The sequence below is a fragment of the Melanotaenia boesemani genome, chromosome 24 (assembly GCF_017639745.1).
Source record: "Melanotaenia boesemani isolate fMelBoe1 chromosome 24, fMelBoe1.pri, whole genome shotgun sequence".
Lineage (NCBI taxonomy): Eukaryota > Metazoa > Chordata > Actinopteri > Atheriniformes > Melanotaeniidae > Melanotaenia > Melanotaenia boesemani.
Genome location: NC_055705.1, coordinates 5,357,779 through 5,371,289, shown reverse-complemented (window position 1 = coordinate 5,371,289; position 13,511 = coordinate 5,357,779). Strand labels below are relative to the sequence as shown.

Genomic DNA, 13,511 nt, shown 5'->3' with positions numbered 1-13,511 from the left:
ACAACGATGAGATAAACAGCAGGACGGTCGTCAGCCAACTTTCCATGTGGTGCAGCAACAACAACCTCCTTTTAAATGTGGACAAGACCAAGGAGATTGTTCTAGACTTCAGAAGAGGCCACACTGGACTTCAGAAGAGGCCACACCCCCCCGAGACATTTAATGCTGCTGCTGTGGAGAGACTGAGCAGCACCAGGTTCATGGGGGTGTACATCTGCGAGGTCCTGTCCTGGCAGCCAACTGCACATCAATGGTGGTTTCAAAAGTAGTGGTCTCCAATTCCGGCCAATACTGGTGAAGTGTGGCCATTTTCATCCAGTTATTGCTGCTGTGTTTATTGGACAACGTAAGCCAAGTCTTCTGGAGGAGCATCTGAAAGACTTTGTGATCAAGTACAAACATCTGAAAGACTATATATAATTTATAAAGACCGGACATACTCTGTAAACATTGATGCTCTGATCTGTGGTGCATCAGCGAGGACACATCTAACATGTATAAAGGGTCATACTTCCTATGAGAGCTGTGAAAGACGTTTAATCAGAGGGAAGAATAGTTTTAGCAAACAGGAATGCACCTCTCAAAAATCCAACAGCGAAATGTGCCTGAAGCGTTTGCTTCTGCTAAAGAAAGGTACAGTTTTCTCTTGACAGATGACAGATTTGCTTTTGTTCGACAGAAAAATGCTGACGGTACATTTGTTTGTGAAATCCTTCATTGTTTCACCAACCATGTAGCTCTGGATTTCTGAATATAGTGTGCAGAGGAAATGGTCGGGTTGGGATGAAAAGACTGAAAGGGATCTGTTCTGCAAGGTGGCCTTCCTCCCACAAGAAGCTGGTGGTTCTGTCCTCGCACGCCTTCGCCATGGTCTGGAACACAAACATTAAGGTTGAGTTTTATTTTTTCTTTAGTTAGAGTCCAGCAGGGGGTCATCACATCACTTTTTTCTGTTTGTTTTCTGCATCTTCCTCTGTTTCCTGCCACCTGCATTTCACGTCTCACTGCATCCATAAACCTCCCCTAGTCTCCCTCTCTCCACTTGCCACTATATCCTCCCAATGTTACCCTCATCTTTTTTCAGCATGTCCAATCCTGCTCAACCTCACCTCTTGCTTTACCCCCCAACTTAATCTAGGCTGACTCTCTAATGTCGTCATTAGTGATCTTGGGAATCTTCACATATTCATTTCTGCTGCCTCCAGCTTTGAGTCGTCTCTAACATGATAAAAAAAATCCCATAATTAGTGATTTGATGAAATAGGTCTAATTTTTTTCTGTTGTTGCACCTCAAAATTAGCTTTGTATAAGGTTGTTTGCAACAGTGGTTCTCAAAAAGGTTTCCATGGACCCACAGGATTGCTACATTGGGCTCTAGTCATTTGGACGACCTGGGTTAGCTTCGCGAACCCCACGTCTGTGTCACTAAATACCTGTAATGATTGACAGAGGACCTGGAAATTCAACCACACACAGGAGTAGGAATACAAAGAAAACAGATTTATTGAAAAAAGGGTCAAGAGTCCGGTGAGACTCAAGTGAAGCCGTCTAGTCCTGGAGATGGAAGGAAAGGAGCTGAGAAAGTTCAAAATCCAGAGGCAATGGTCAGAAGACTGAGGCAGATGGGGTACTTATCCAAGACGACAGGCGAGGCTCATGGTCCAGAAGCAAAGCTTGGGTCAAAATCTGGAAATCCAAAAATCCAAGCAAGAGGAATCCGACGAGGGCAAGGCAAGGGGGGTATTCCAAGGACGTAAACAGGTCGGCAATCTGGAGACAATACCTGAATGCTGGAGTTCAACTTGTGAGGTGCTGTTGCTGGTAATCTGCCAGAGAAGGAGAGACTGAAGAGGGACTAAGTAGTGCAGTGACAACAGATTAAAATTAAAGGTGTGCATGTCACGGTTTGCGGTGGAGGTGAGGACCCAAGTGCAGGCAGTCAGAGCAGGAGGCAGGATCGGTGCAGATGAAGGTTTATTTTCCAAGACTTGAGACAGGGAACCACACAAGACAGGGAAAATCCAAACAACATAAACCACATATGACCACATAAGAGGATCTGACAAGGAGTGACTGAAAACCAGGGACATATATACACGGAGGGAGTAATGGGGAACAGGTGAAGTGGATGAGCAATCAGACCAGGTGTTCTAATGAGGCAGAAACAGAAACCACAGAGCACACAAGGAAAAAAACAAGACATGATCTTAACAGAAACAAATGACAAAAATCCAGAACCACAAACAAAAAACTGCAACCAGAAAAAGAAGATCACCCCCACACAGCCCATGATCGCGACAGTGCATCCAAGTCAAAATGTTGTATTTAAAGCTGAATTGTGTCACTTCTAGCCAAGCATCGTGAGACAACTACAATCCGAACAGTCTGGCAGAGGAAGAGGAGGAGGAAGAGGCAACTAGATGGAAGATGAACCACACTAAGAAAGGGTTTAGTAAGAAATGGTATGCTTATTGTTCTTAAGTAATAAATACATTTTTAACAACAACTGACACAAATTGGGCCTCAAACTTTGGACTTTTTGCAGAATTAACAGATTCAGATAAGGAGAGCATCATGGGTAACGTTTTCTATAATACATGTATAATTCCACTTATATAATTAATCAGATTCTTTAATCATTTAAAGAAAAAAAGCTTTATTCAGTAGCAGCAGGCAGGAACACTGACCTCCATCAGTTTGTCTTTTTTCCTTCCCCAAGGTTTATTTTTATCATTTCATTATGCACTGAAACTGATTTATTTACTTTGTTTTTTAAAAGTTTTTACTTGTTTTCTTGTCCTTGACGGTGCCAGTCCCACCAGAGTTTTTAGTTAAACCAAGCTGTTACTCAGTGAGACATTTCCTTTTACATTCAAAGCAAAGCAACTTTATTTGTACAGCACAATGCAACAACATGGAGATTAAAGGGCTTTACAAAGACATTAAAAACATAAGAATATATGAAGCATAATTTAAAATAAAAAAAGACAAAAGGGAAGAATTTAAACTAAGCATGATCAAGTTTAAAATAAAAAAAAAAAGCCAGCTTAAAGAGATGATGCAGATTTGGACTTTTAAATACAAACCATTGAAATGCAGACACAGTCCTTTCTGAAGGGGATCTTCAGTGTTGTCTGCGTTGTGTCTTTGACTTTAAATCCATACTGCTGGGACATTACATGCTACCACACGGCTGGCTTTAATAGATGAAAGTAAGCCGTAACAAGCTAATCATTTAACCTTACAAAAGTGAATTGTAAGGATGGCTATGAGTAAGAAATATAGAGGCAAATGAGGACCCTCATGTCTGATCTTTAATAAATGCTTGTTGGTTGAGATGAATATTTCCCTCCAAAAAATGTATGAAATGTATGGCCTGGTGGAACATGCCAATGGTTCTTGGGAAAGGAAACCCTGACACCCAGTAATTATCCATCACAACAAATGCTCACCTTTTTTTCCATCTCAGTAATTTTCTATTGTTGAATATTCTGTGTCTTTTTTTGGCCCTCCAGACACCCCTCCAGATACAAGTACAGCACCCTGGCACAATGGCCAGTCGATGCCCATCGAGTTTTAACCTTATAACGCTTTAAACTGTTAATGTTTTAATTTATCTGGCCTGGAATTGTAAGAACATTTTGGAGTTTTTCAGGATCTCGACATGCAGCACAAGGTTCTGTCAGTAGTAGCCATCACTGGCTTCTACTGGTCCCACATCAGTAGCAGCTGGTTCCACATCAGTAGCAGCTGGTTCCACATCAGTAGCAGCTGGCTTCTGCCCATTTATTACAGGGTGCATTTTAAAATTTTGGTTTTTACCTATCAAGCCCTACATGACCAGGCACCTGAATACATCAGGGATCTCCTACAGCTCTACGTGCCCAGCAGGTCCCTGAGATCGAGTCATCAAGATCTGCTGGTTGTTAAGCCAACACGGCTGAAAACTAAGGGTGACAGAGCCTTTGCAGCAGAGGCTCCTGTCCTCTGGAACTCCCTTCCTCCAAGCCTGAGAGCTGTGGACTCCATGATCTCTTTTAAAAAGCAGCTAAAAACACATCTTTTTAAACTTGCTTTTACTTAGTTTTATTTGTTTTTATTCTCTCTGTATTACTGTTATTTAGTGTTTTATCTTATTGTTAAGCACTTTGTGATTTTATCTTGAAAGGTGCTATATAAATAAACATTTACTTACTTACTTACTTACTTAGCAGCTTGCTTCTACTGGTTCCACATCTGTAGCAGCTGGTTCTACTGGTTCCAGATCAGTAGCAACTGACTTCTATTGGTTCCACATCAGTAGCATTTGGTTCTACATCAGTAGCAGCTGGCTTCTACTCATCCAACATCAGTAGCAGCTGGCTTCTGCTGGTCCCACATCAGTAGCAGATGGCTTCTACTGGTTTCACATCAGTAGCAGATGGCTTCTACTGGTGTCACATTAGTAGCAGCTGGCTTCTACTGGTTCCACATCAGTAGCATCTGCGTTCTACTGGTTCCAGATCAGTAGCAACTGACTTCTATTGGTTCCACATCAGTAGCATTTGGTTCTACATCAGTAGCAGCTGGCTTCTACTCATCCAACATCAGTAGCAGCTGGCTTCTGCTGGTCCCACATCAGTAGCAGCTGGCTTCTACTGGTTCTATATCAGTAGCAGCTGGCTTCTGCTGGTCCCACATCAGTAGCAGATGGCTTCTACTGGTTTCACATTAGTAGTAGCTGGCTTCTACTGGTTCCATATTCAGTAGCATTTGGTTACACATCAGTAGCAGCTGGCTTCTATTGGTCCAACATCAGTAGTAGCTGACTTCTACTGGTCCCACATCAGTAGCAACTGACATCTACTGGTCGTACATCAGCAGCTGGCTTCTAGTGGTTCCACATCTGTAGCAGCTGGTCCCACATCAGTAGCAGCTGGCTCCTACTGGTTCCACATCAGTAGCAGCTGGTCCAACATCAGTTGCAGCTGGCTTCTACTAGTTCCACATCAGTAGCAACTGACTTCTACTGGTCCTACATCAGCAGCTGGCTTCTACTGGTTCCACATCTGTAGCAGCTGGTCCCACATCAGTAGCAGCTGGCCACTACTGGTCCCACATCAGTAGCAGCTGGCTTCTACTGGTCCTACATCAGCAGCTGGCTTCAACTGGTTCCATATTCAGTAGCATTTGGTTACACATCAGTAGCAGCTGGCTTCTATTGGTCCAACATCAGTAGTAGCTGACTTCTACTGGTCCTACATCAGCAGCTGGCTTCTATTGGTTCCACATCAGTAGCAGCTGGTTCCACATCAGCAACAGCTGGCTTCTACTGGTTCCACATCAGTAGCAACTGGTCCCACATCAGTAGCAGATGGCTTCAACTGGTTCCACATCAGTAGCAGCTGGTCCCACATCAGTTGCAGCTGGCTTCTACTAGTTCCACATCAGTAGCAACTGACATCTACTGGTCGTACATCAGCAGCTGGCTTCTAGTGGTCCAACATCAGTAGTAGCTGGCTTCTACTGGTCCCACATCAGTAGCAACTGACATCTACTGGTCGTACATCAGCAGCTGGCTTCTAGTGGTTCCACATCTGTAGCAGCTGGTCCCACATCAGTAGCAGCTGGCTCCTACTGGTTCCACATCAGTAGCAGCTGGTCCAACATCAGTTGCAGCTGGCTTCTACTAGTTCCACATCAGTAGCAACTGACTTCTACTGGTCCTACATCAGCAGCTGGCTTCTACTGGTTCCACATCTGTAGGAGCTGGTCCCACATCAGTAGCAGCTGGGTCCACATCAGTAGCAGCTGGCTTCTACTGGTCCCACATTAGTAGCAGCTGGTCCAGCATCAGTAACAGCTGGCTTCAACTGGTCCCACATCATTAGCAGCTGGTTCCACATCAGTAACAGCTGGCTTCTACTGGTCCAACATCAGTAGCAGCTGGCTTCCACTGGTCCCACATCAGTAGAAACTGACATCTACTGGTCCTACATCAGCAGCTGGCTTCTAGTGGTTCCACATCTGTAGCAGCTGGTCCCACATCAGTAGCAGCTGGCTTCTACTGGTTCCACATCAGTAGCAGCTGGTGCCGCATCAGTAGCAGCTGGCTTCTCCTGGTTTCACATCAGTAGCAGCTGGTCCCATATTAGTAGCAGCTGGCTTCTACTGGTTCCACATCTGTAGCAGCTGGTCCCACATCAGTAGCAGCTGGGTCCAAATCAGTAGCAGCTGGCTTCTACTGGTCCCACATCAGTAGCAGCTGGTCCAGCATCAGTAGCAGCTGGCTTCTACTGGTCCCACATCATTAGCAGCTGGTTCCACATCAGTAACAGCTGGCTTCTACTGGTCCAACATCAGTAGCAGCTGGCTTCCACTGGTCCCACATCAGTAGAAACTGACATCTACTGGTTCCACATCAGTAGCAGCTGGCTTCTCCTGGTTCCACATCAGTAGCAGCTGGTCCCATATCAGTAGCAGATGGCTTCTACTGGTTCCACATCTGTAGCAGCTGGTCCCACATCAGTAGCAGCTGGGTCCACATCAGTAGCAGCTGGCTTCTACTGGTCCCACATCAGTAGCAGCTGGTCCAGCATCAGTAACAGCTGGCTTCAACTGGTCCCACATCATTAGCAGCTGGTTCCACATCAGTAACAGCTGGCTTCTACTGGTCCAACATCAGTAGCAGCTGGCTTCCACTGGTCCCACATCAGTAGAAACTGACATCTACTGGTTCCACATCAGTAGCAGCTGGTGCCGCATCAGTAGCAGCTGGCTTCTCCTGGTTCCACATCAGTAGCAGCTGGTCCCATATCAGTAGCAGATGGCTTCTACTGGTTCCACATCAGTAGCAACTGGTCCCACATCAGTAGCAGATGGCTTGTACTGGTTCCACATCAGTAGCAGCCGTTCCCACATCAGTTGCAGCTGGCTTCTACTAGTTCCCCATGTGTAGCAGATGGCTTCTACTGGCTCCACATCAGTGGCAGCTGGCATCTACTGGTTCCACATCAGTAGCACCTGGCTTCTGCTGGTCCCACATCAGTAGCAGATGGCTTCTACTTGTTCCATATCAGTAGCAGCTGGTCCAACATCAGTAGCAGCTGGCTTCTACTGGTTCCACATCAGTAGCAGCCGGTCCCGCATCAGTAGCAGCTGGCTTTTACTGGTTCCACATCATTAGCAGCTGGTTCCACATCAGTAACATCTGGCTTCTACTGGTTCCACATCAGTGGCAGCTGGCATCTACTGGTTCCACATCAGTAGCACCTGGCTTCTGCTGGTCCCACATCAGTAGCAGATGGCTTCTACTTGTTCCATATCAGTAGCAGCTGGTCCAACATCAGTAGCAGCTGGCTTCTACTGGTTCCACATCAGTAGCAGCCGGTCCCGCATCAGTAGCAGCTGGCTTTTACTGGTTCCACATCATTAGCAGCTGGTTCCACATCAGTAACATCTGGCTTCTACTGGTTCCACATCAGTAGCAGCTGGCTTCTACTGGTTCTACCTCAGTAGCAGCTGGCTTCTTCTGATTCCACATCAGTAGTATCTGGCTTCTAGTGTTTGGTTTCCAGCCCTGACTCCCAGTAGGCGTCAGACTGGTTACACCTTATGATGTGGTCTCATATGATGTCAGTTTTATAATGGCAATAAGGTGATGAAAATAATTAGTAATAGTACTAGGTCCAGCATTGGATCCAGATCCAGGTCCAGACACAGCAATGACTCCAGATCCAGATCCAGACACAGCAATAACTTCAGAGCCAGGTCCAGACACAGCAATGACTCCAGATCCATGTTTAGACACAGCAATGACTCCAGATCCAGGTCCAGACTCAGCAATGACTCCAGATCCAGACATAGTGATGACTCCAGATCAAGGTCCAGACACAGTAACGACTCCAGGTCCAGCCCTAGACACAGTGATGACTCCAGATCCAGGTCCAGACACAGTGATGACACCAGATCCAGGTCCAGACACAGTGATGACTTCAGATCCAGGTCCAGACACAGTGATGACACCAGATCCAGGTCCAGACACAGTGATGACTCCAGATCCCGGTCCAGACACAGCATTGACTTCAGATTCAGATCCAGACACATCGATGACTCCAGATCCAGGTCCAGACACGGCAATGACACCTATGGTGGCTCTGTAGAATGACACCAGCAGCTTCTCCTCCAGGTTGTTCCTCCTGAGCACCCTTAGGAAATGGAGTCGCTGTTAGGCTTGCTTCACTGCCAACGTGGTGCTGGCGGTCCAGGAGTGGTCGTTAGAGATCTGCACGCCCAAGAATCTGATGGAGTGGGCCCTGTCCACATAGATGGTCAGATCCAGCAAGGTGGAGGAGGGGAGTGACTCTGTAGGTCTGCACGAGACAGCCAAAACCTCTAAATTAGGAGTACAGCTGGGTCAAGCACGTAAACCAGGCATGTCAAACTGGTCCAGCAAAGGGCCGTGTGGCTGCAGGTTTTTGTTCCAACCAAGCAGCAGCACACCAGATTTGACTAATTCAATCAACTGATCTCAGTCTTCAGACAGCTGATTGGTCAAACTGTGTGCTCTTGGCTGGTTGGAACAAAAACCTGCAGCCACACGGCCCTTTGCTGGACCAGTTTGACATGCCTGACGTAAACAGAGCCTGCTGCTCTTACTCAAGCCTCGGTCTCTGTCCTGTTGGTGTAGCATGTGGACCGTTAGCTCCACTGCAGCATTGGGGATCAGTTGGTGAAACCACGTCTCCGTAATGAAAACATCCCTGCAATTCCGTACAAAACTGTGTGTGGCCATCAGTAACTCCAATTTGTCCATTTTGTAGGTGATGGATCTGTTGTTTGAGAGGAAGATGCTCTGTAGTGCTGGCCTTTGCAGTTTTCATACTTCCATGCGTCCTCATACTTCCATGCATGTTTTACGTTGCCATGGTTAGGTCAATTCCTCCACTAGTGAGCAGTGCTGAGTTCAAAGTTCCCTCACACACCGGTTAGCGGCAGTACTGCATCTCAATAAAGTTGTTTCCTACCACCGAACATACCCTAAACACTTGCATATAGTCTTTCTTTAAAAGCTCGCGCAATTTCTACAGCTGCTGTGCTCATCTTCATTCTTCTTCTGCATTTTTGTTCTCTTCCTGATCCTCCTCTTCTTCTCTGGTTTGTTTCTTTCCCTGGTAGCATGTCAGTTATTCCACTCAGCACTGCCCCCAAGATTTCTGGTGGTATTGCTCCGTCTTCTGCGTCAAGTGATGGATAGCTAAGCTCCTGAAATAGAAGACGGACGAAACTGTCCATCCATCTGCGTATCTGTCTTCTGCATCGAGCATAAACGGGCCTTAACCATCCACGGAGATCCACGTGGTCTTGCTATGACCTCCGGGATGTTGATTTTTTTAAATGAAATTTGCCGGTGTTGGGCATGTTATACCATAAATGGAGGCCAATGAAGTTCAGACAACTGTAAGTGATTTTAATAGTACAGAAACAATAAACGAAACAAACAAAAACAAGCACCAGACTGGAGAACTAAGAACCACTTCACCCGTGTGCGCCGCCAGTGTTCTATAAATCAGCCCAAACTGCCCATATTGACTGAATCCAGAATCCAGACTAAAAAAAGAACACAAACTGATGCTTTGCCACAAAGAAACAAGAAAAAATTATGAACTGTAAAGGGACTTTGGTTACAGACTCTCAATATCCCCATCTCAATATCATTTAGTTCATAAGTGGAAGATGACAGTGTGGTGCCCTCTGTAGGTCACTGCAGGACCAGCTCATTTTATGGTTCTTAGCTCTTACATGGACTTCACTTGAACTGGTTTCCCCCTTGACAAACAGGACCAGGTCAGTTTGGAGGGAGACCGAGACCCCGACTGAGACTCAGCCTTCCAGCTGGTCTGGGCCTGTTTTCTGGATCAGCGCTGACTGACAGCTTCCATATGAACCTGGCTGACAACTGGCAGGTGAACTCACCTCAGCAGAGAACGACTGAGGCTCTGCATCAGTCTGATGGCATGAATGTAAGTTGTTGCCAAAACTGTGGCAGAGCTGGTCGGACTGCAAACACACACACACACACACACACACACACACACACACCTCCTTGACAGTTTGCCTAATTACAATAAAATGACTGCGAGCAATATTTTGGGTTCATCAAGTCAAAGAGACAGACAGACACATCATTACCTCGTCATCTTGGCTATTATTACTTCAGCAGTATATTATAACTTAAACAGTTACCATAGCAACACCTGGATCAAAGCCATGCAGCTGCAACGTCACTTTCCTCTGTTTCAAAACATGTTTTATAGAGCGAGTGTCATTGTTGATGAGTTTTCTAAAACGCTGGCCAATGCTGATACACAGCAGGAGGAGGAGGAGGAGGAGGAGGAGGAGGAGTGCATGTATGTGAGGAAGGTGGAGGAAATGTTCACTTTAAACCTGAAACCGTGCAGCAGCCAAAGTAAACAGCGCTGCAATGTGGTTCACCCTGTCGGAGGCAAACTGCTCCTCCAGGAGCAGCTCGGATGACATCCAGGCAGCTCAGATCAGCCCGGAGACCCAGCAGCAAGGGTGGAGGGGGGAGACTTATCCTTAAACACCAAAATGGACAAGAACTGACTCACTGAGAAGTGTGACATTACCTTAAAATGGCCACTAAACAACAGAAAACGACCAGAAAAGGAGCAAAACTTACACCAAACTGAAGTTGAATCAAAATTACCTAAAAAAACACTTTAGCTGAAATAAAACTCAATATAGTCACAAGATGACCAAAAACTAGCATGAATTCATCAGAAACTCATGACAGAGATGAAAACCTGTCAGAAAACCACAACACAACACAACAACCAAATAACTGTCAAGATACATCAATAAATGAACAAAAAGGCGAAACAAACACTAAATTTGACAGAACTACAAACAATAAAAAAATAAATAAATAATACAGCCGCCAACTGAACCTTAACCAACTACAATGTGCCTTTACCATACTTAAAATAAAAAACAACAGACTGATGTTACATGAGCCAAAACCACCAAATACTTACATAAAACAAAACTGGAAACTGATTAAACCAGTGACAAACAGAGGAAAATGACCACAAAATTCTTCAAAACCACCTTAACCTGATGCAACACAACTACAAACCAACACCTAAGACTTAAAATCATCAACATGTAAGAAGAGAAATGTACAAGGAGACAAAAGAGATTCACACAAATTGATGTACAACAATAAGGCATAAAATGATCCACCAGAAATGAAACAACAATCCACTTGAATATTTCTAAGACCAGTTTTTACATGATCTCAAATAATCTCAACATATTTCACACCCGTTAGTCACTCTGCACGGCTCTGCCAACACAAGCGGCACCAATTAAACCAGAAGGAATTCCTCTGGAGGAAAAACCCACGTAGACCTGACGCCTCCATCAAATACTGGTTCAGATGTAGATGTTCCCAAACCAACCAGGTGCATAAAGTGCACCTGTCTTCCAGCTTGACATTGAACTAGGCTGAATAGAAAGTCTCAGTTTGGCAAAAATATGTATCAAACATGTTTTTATTCCTTTTAGTATGTACATATTGCACACTGGGTGGCATCTACAACAATATAAATATACTGGAATATCTTTTATTTATTAGTTACTATAATGCATCATTAAACAAATTCGGTAAGGCTGGACTCGTTTTCTCCAACGGCTCTGAATCAGCCATAAAAGGTAGGCAGGGGTCCATAATCCTCAGTAAAAAATACAGATCACTGAAAAAGATTTCCCAGGTTTGGTCCTGGAACAGCAGTCCATCTCCAGACAGCTCCTTTAAAACCATTAGGACTGTCGCTGAAGGTTAAAAACTGGTTTCCAGTTCCAGTGAAGTTCAAAGGAGTACTGCAGGAGTATGGAAAAGTCTTGTGCCAAAAAATCCCCAGAAAGATGATGTCCATCAGGAAATCAGACGAGCTGTCGAAAACATCCCAGTTTGGAGGATTAACTTGGTCAGCGGAGTCCAAGTGAGTCATGAAAACAGTCACACTGAGTTGACTAAGTCCAGAAAGGTTGCTGCATCAGAACAGTTGAACAAAAGTCAAAACTACAACCCAAAAAACTAGAAGTTGGGACAGTATGGAAAAAAAATCTTACATTTCCTGAGACTTGAACTGCTGACAGTATGAACCAAAACTTATTTTTTTTGTCCCATCAGGTTCATTTATTGGTTAATATACATACACTTTTGTATTTCAGACCTGCAACAAATAAAAAAAACTGAGATGGGAATAAATTTCTCAACAACAATGTTCCTCAAATAAAGAGTGAAGGGATTTCCATATTTCTTCATCTACAGTCAGAATATCATTTAAGCATTCAGTCAGTCTGGAGGAATTTTAGTGTGTGAAAGATCTCTGATCCCTCAGATGAACCTGAATTCCGAACCATCATCAAGCTGATAGAACCACATGAACAAGAATTTAAAATTTCTTTAGGCTCTACAATACAGACTTCACAGATGCTACTTGACTAGAAACCTGGATTGTAGTCAGACCAATCAGTATTCCAGATCTTTGTTGGACGAAATGGAGCATCCAGACTGTTTTCAGCAATAAGTCCAAAAGCTGTATGTTGTTATGGTATGTGTTTGGATCAATTTCTGATGCTATGAAGTTGGATCAGGGCTCTGATGTTATGGGGTCAAATGAGGGTTCTGTGATGGTATGAGACTAGATCAGGGTTCTGTAATGGTATGGAACTGGATCAGGGTTCTGTGATGGTATGGAACTGGATCAGGGTTCTGTGATGGTATGGAACTGGATCAGGGTTCTGTGAGGTTATGGAGCTGGATCAGGATACTGTGATGGTATGGAACTGGATCAGGGTTCTGTGATGATATGGCACTGGATCAGGATACTGTAATGGTATGGGACTGGATCAGGGTTCTGTGATGGTATGGGACTGGATCAGGGTTCTGTGATGGTATGGGACTGGATCAGGGTTCTGTGGTGGTATGGAACTGGATCAGGGCTCTGTGATGGTATGGGGTTGGATCAGGGTTCTGTAATGGTATGGAACTGGATCTGGGTACTGCGATGGTATGGGGTTGGATCAGGGTTCTGTGATGGTATGGGACTGGATCAGGGTTCTGTGATGGTATGGGACTGGATCAGGGTTCTGTGGTGGTATGGAACTGGATCAGGGCTCTGTGATGGTATGGGGTTGGATCAGGGTTCTGTAATGGTATGGAACTGGATCAGGGTTCTGTGATGGTATGGAACTGGATCAGGGTTCTGTGAGGTTATGGAGCTGGATCAGGATACTGTGATGGTATGGAACTGGATCAGGGTTCTGTGATGATATGGCACTGGATCAGGATACTGTAATGGTATGGGACTGGATCAGGGTTCTGTGATGGTATGGGACTGGATCAGGGTTCTGTGATGGTATGGGACTGGATCAGGGTTCTGTGGTGGTATGGAACTGGATCAGGGCTCTGTGATGGTATGGGGTTGGATCAGGGTTCTGTA

General features: G+C 45.0%; 1 protein-coding gene across 1 annotated transcript; it reads right to left on the bottom strand.

Moving 5' to 3' along the window:
• Positions 1–1,548: 1,548 nt before the first annotated feature.
• On the bottom strand, positions 1,549–8,085 carry LOC121635153 (keratin-associated protein 12-2-like). The gene is made up of 2 exons (XM_041978229.1): positions 7,663–8,085; positions 1,549–1,554 (listed from the first exon to the last, which is right to left on the bottom strand). The coding sequence occupies exons 1-2, from the start codon at positions 8,083–8,085 to the stop codon at positions 1,549–1,551; spliced, it is 429 nt and encodes a 142-aa protein (XP_041834163.1).
• Positions 8,086–13,511: the final 5,426 nt, after the last annotated feature.

Coding starts and splice junctions, on each gene's coding strand:
- LOC121635153 (XM_041978229.1), bottom strand. CDS start 8,085: ATGTGTCTGGATCTGAATCTGAAGTCAATGCTGTGTCTGGACCGGGAT.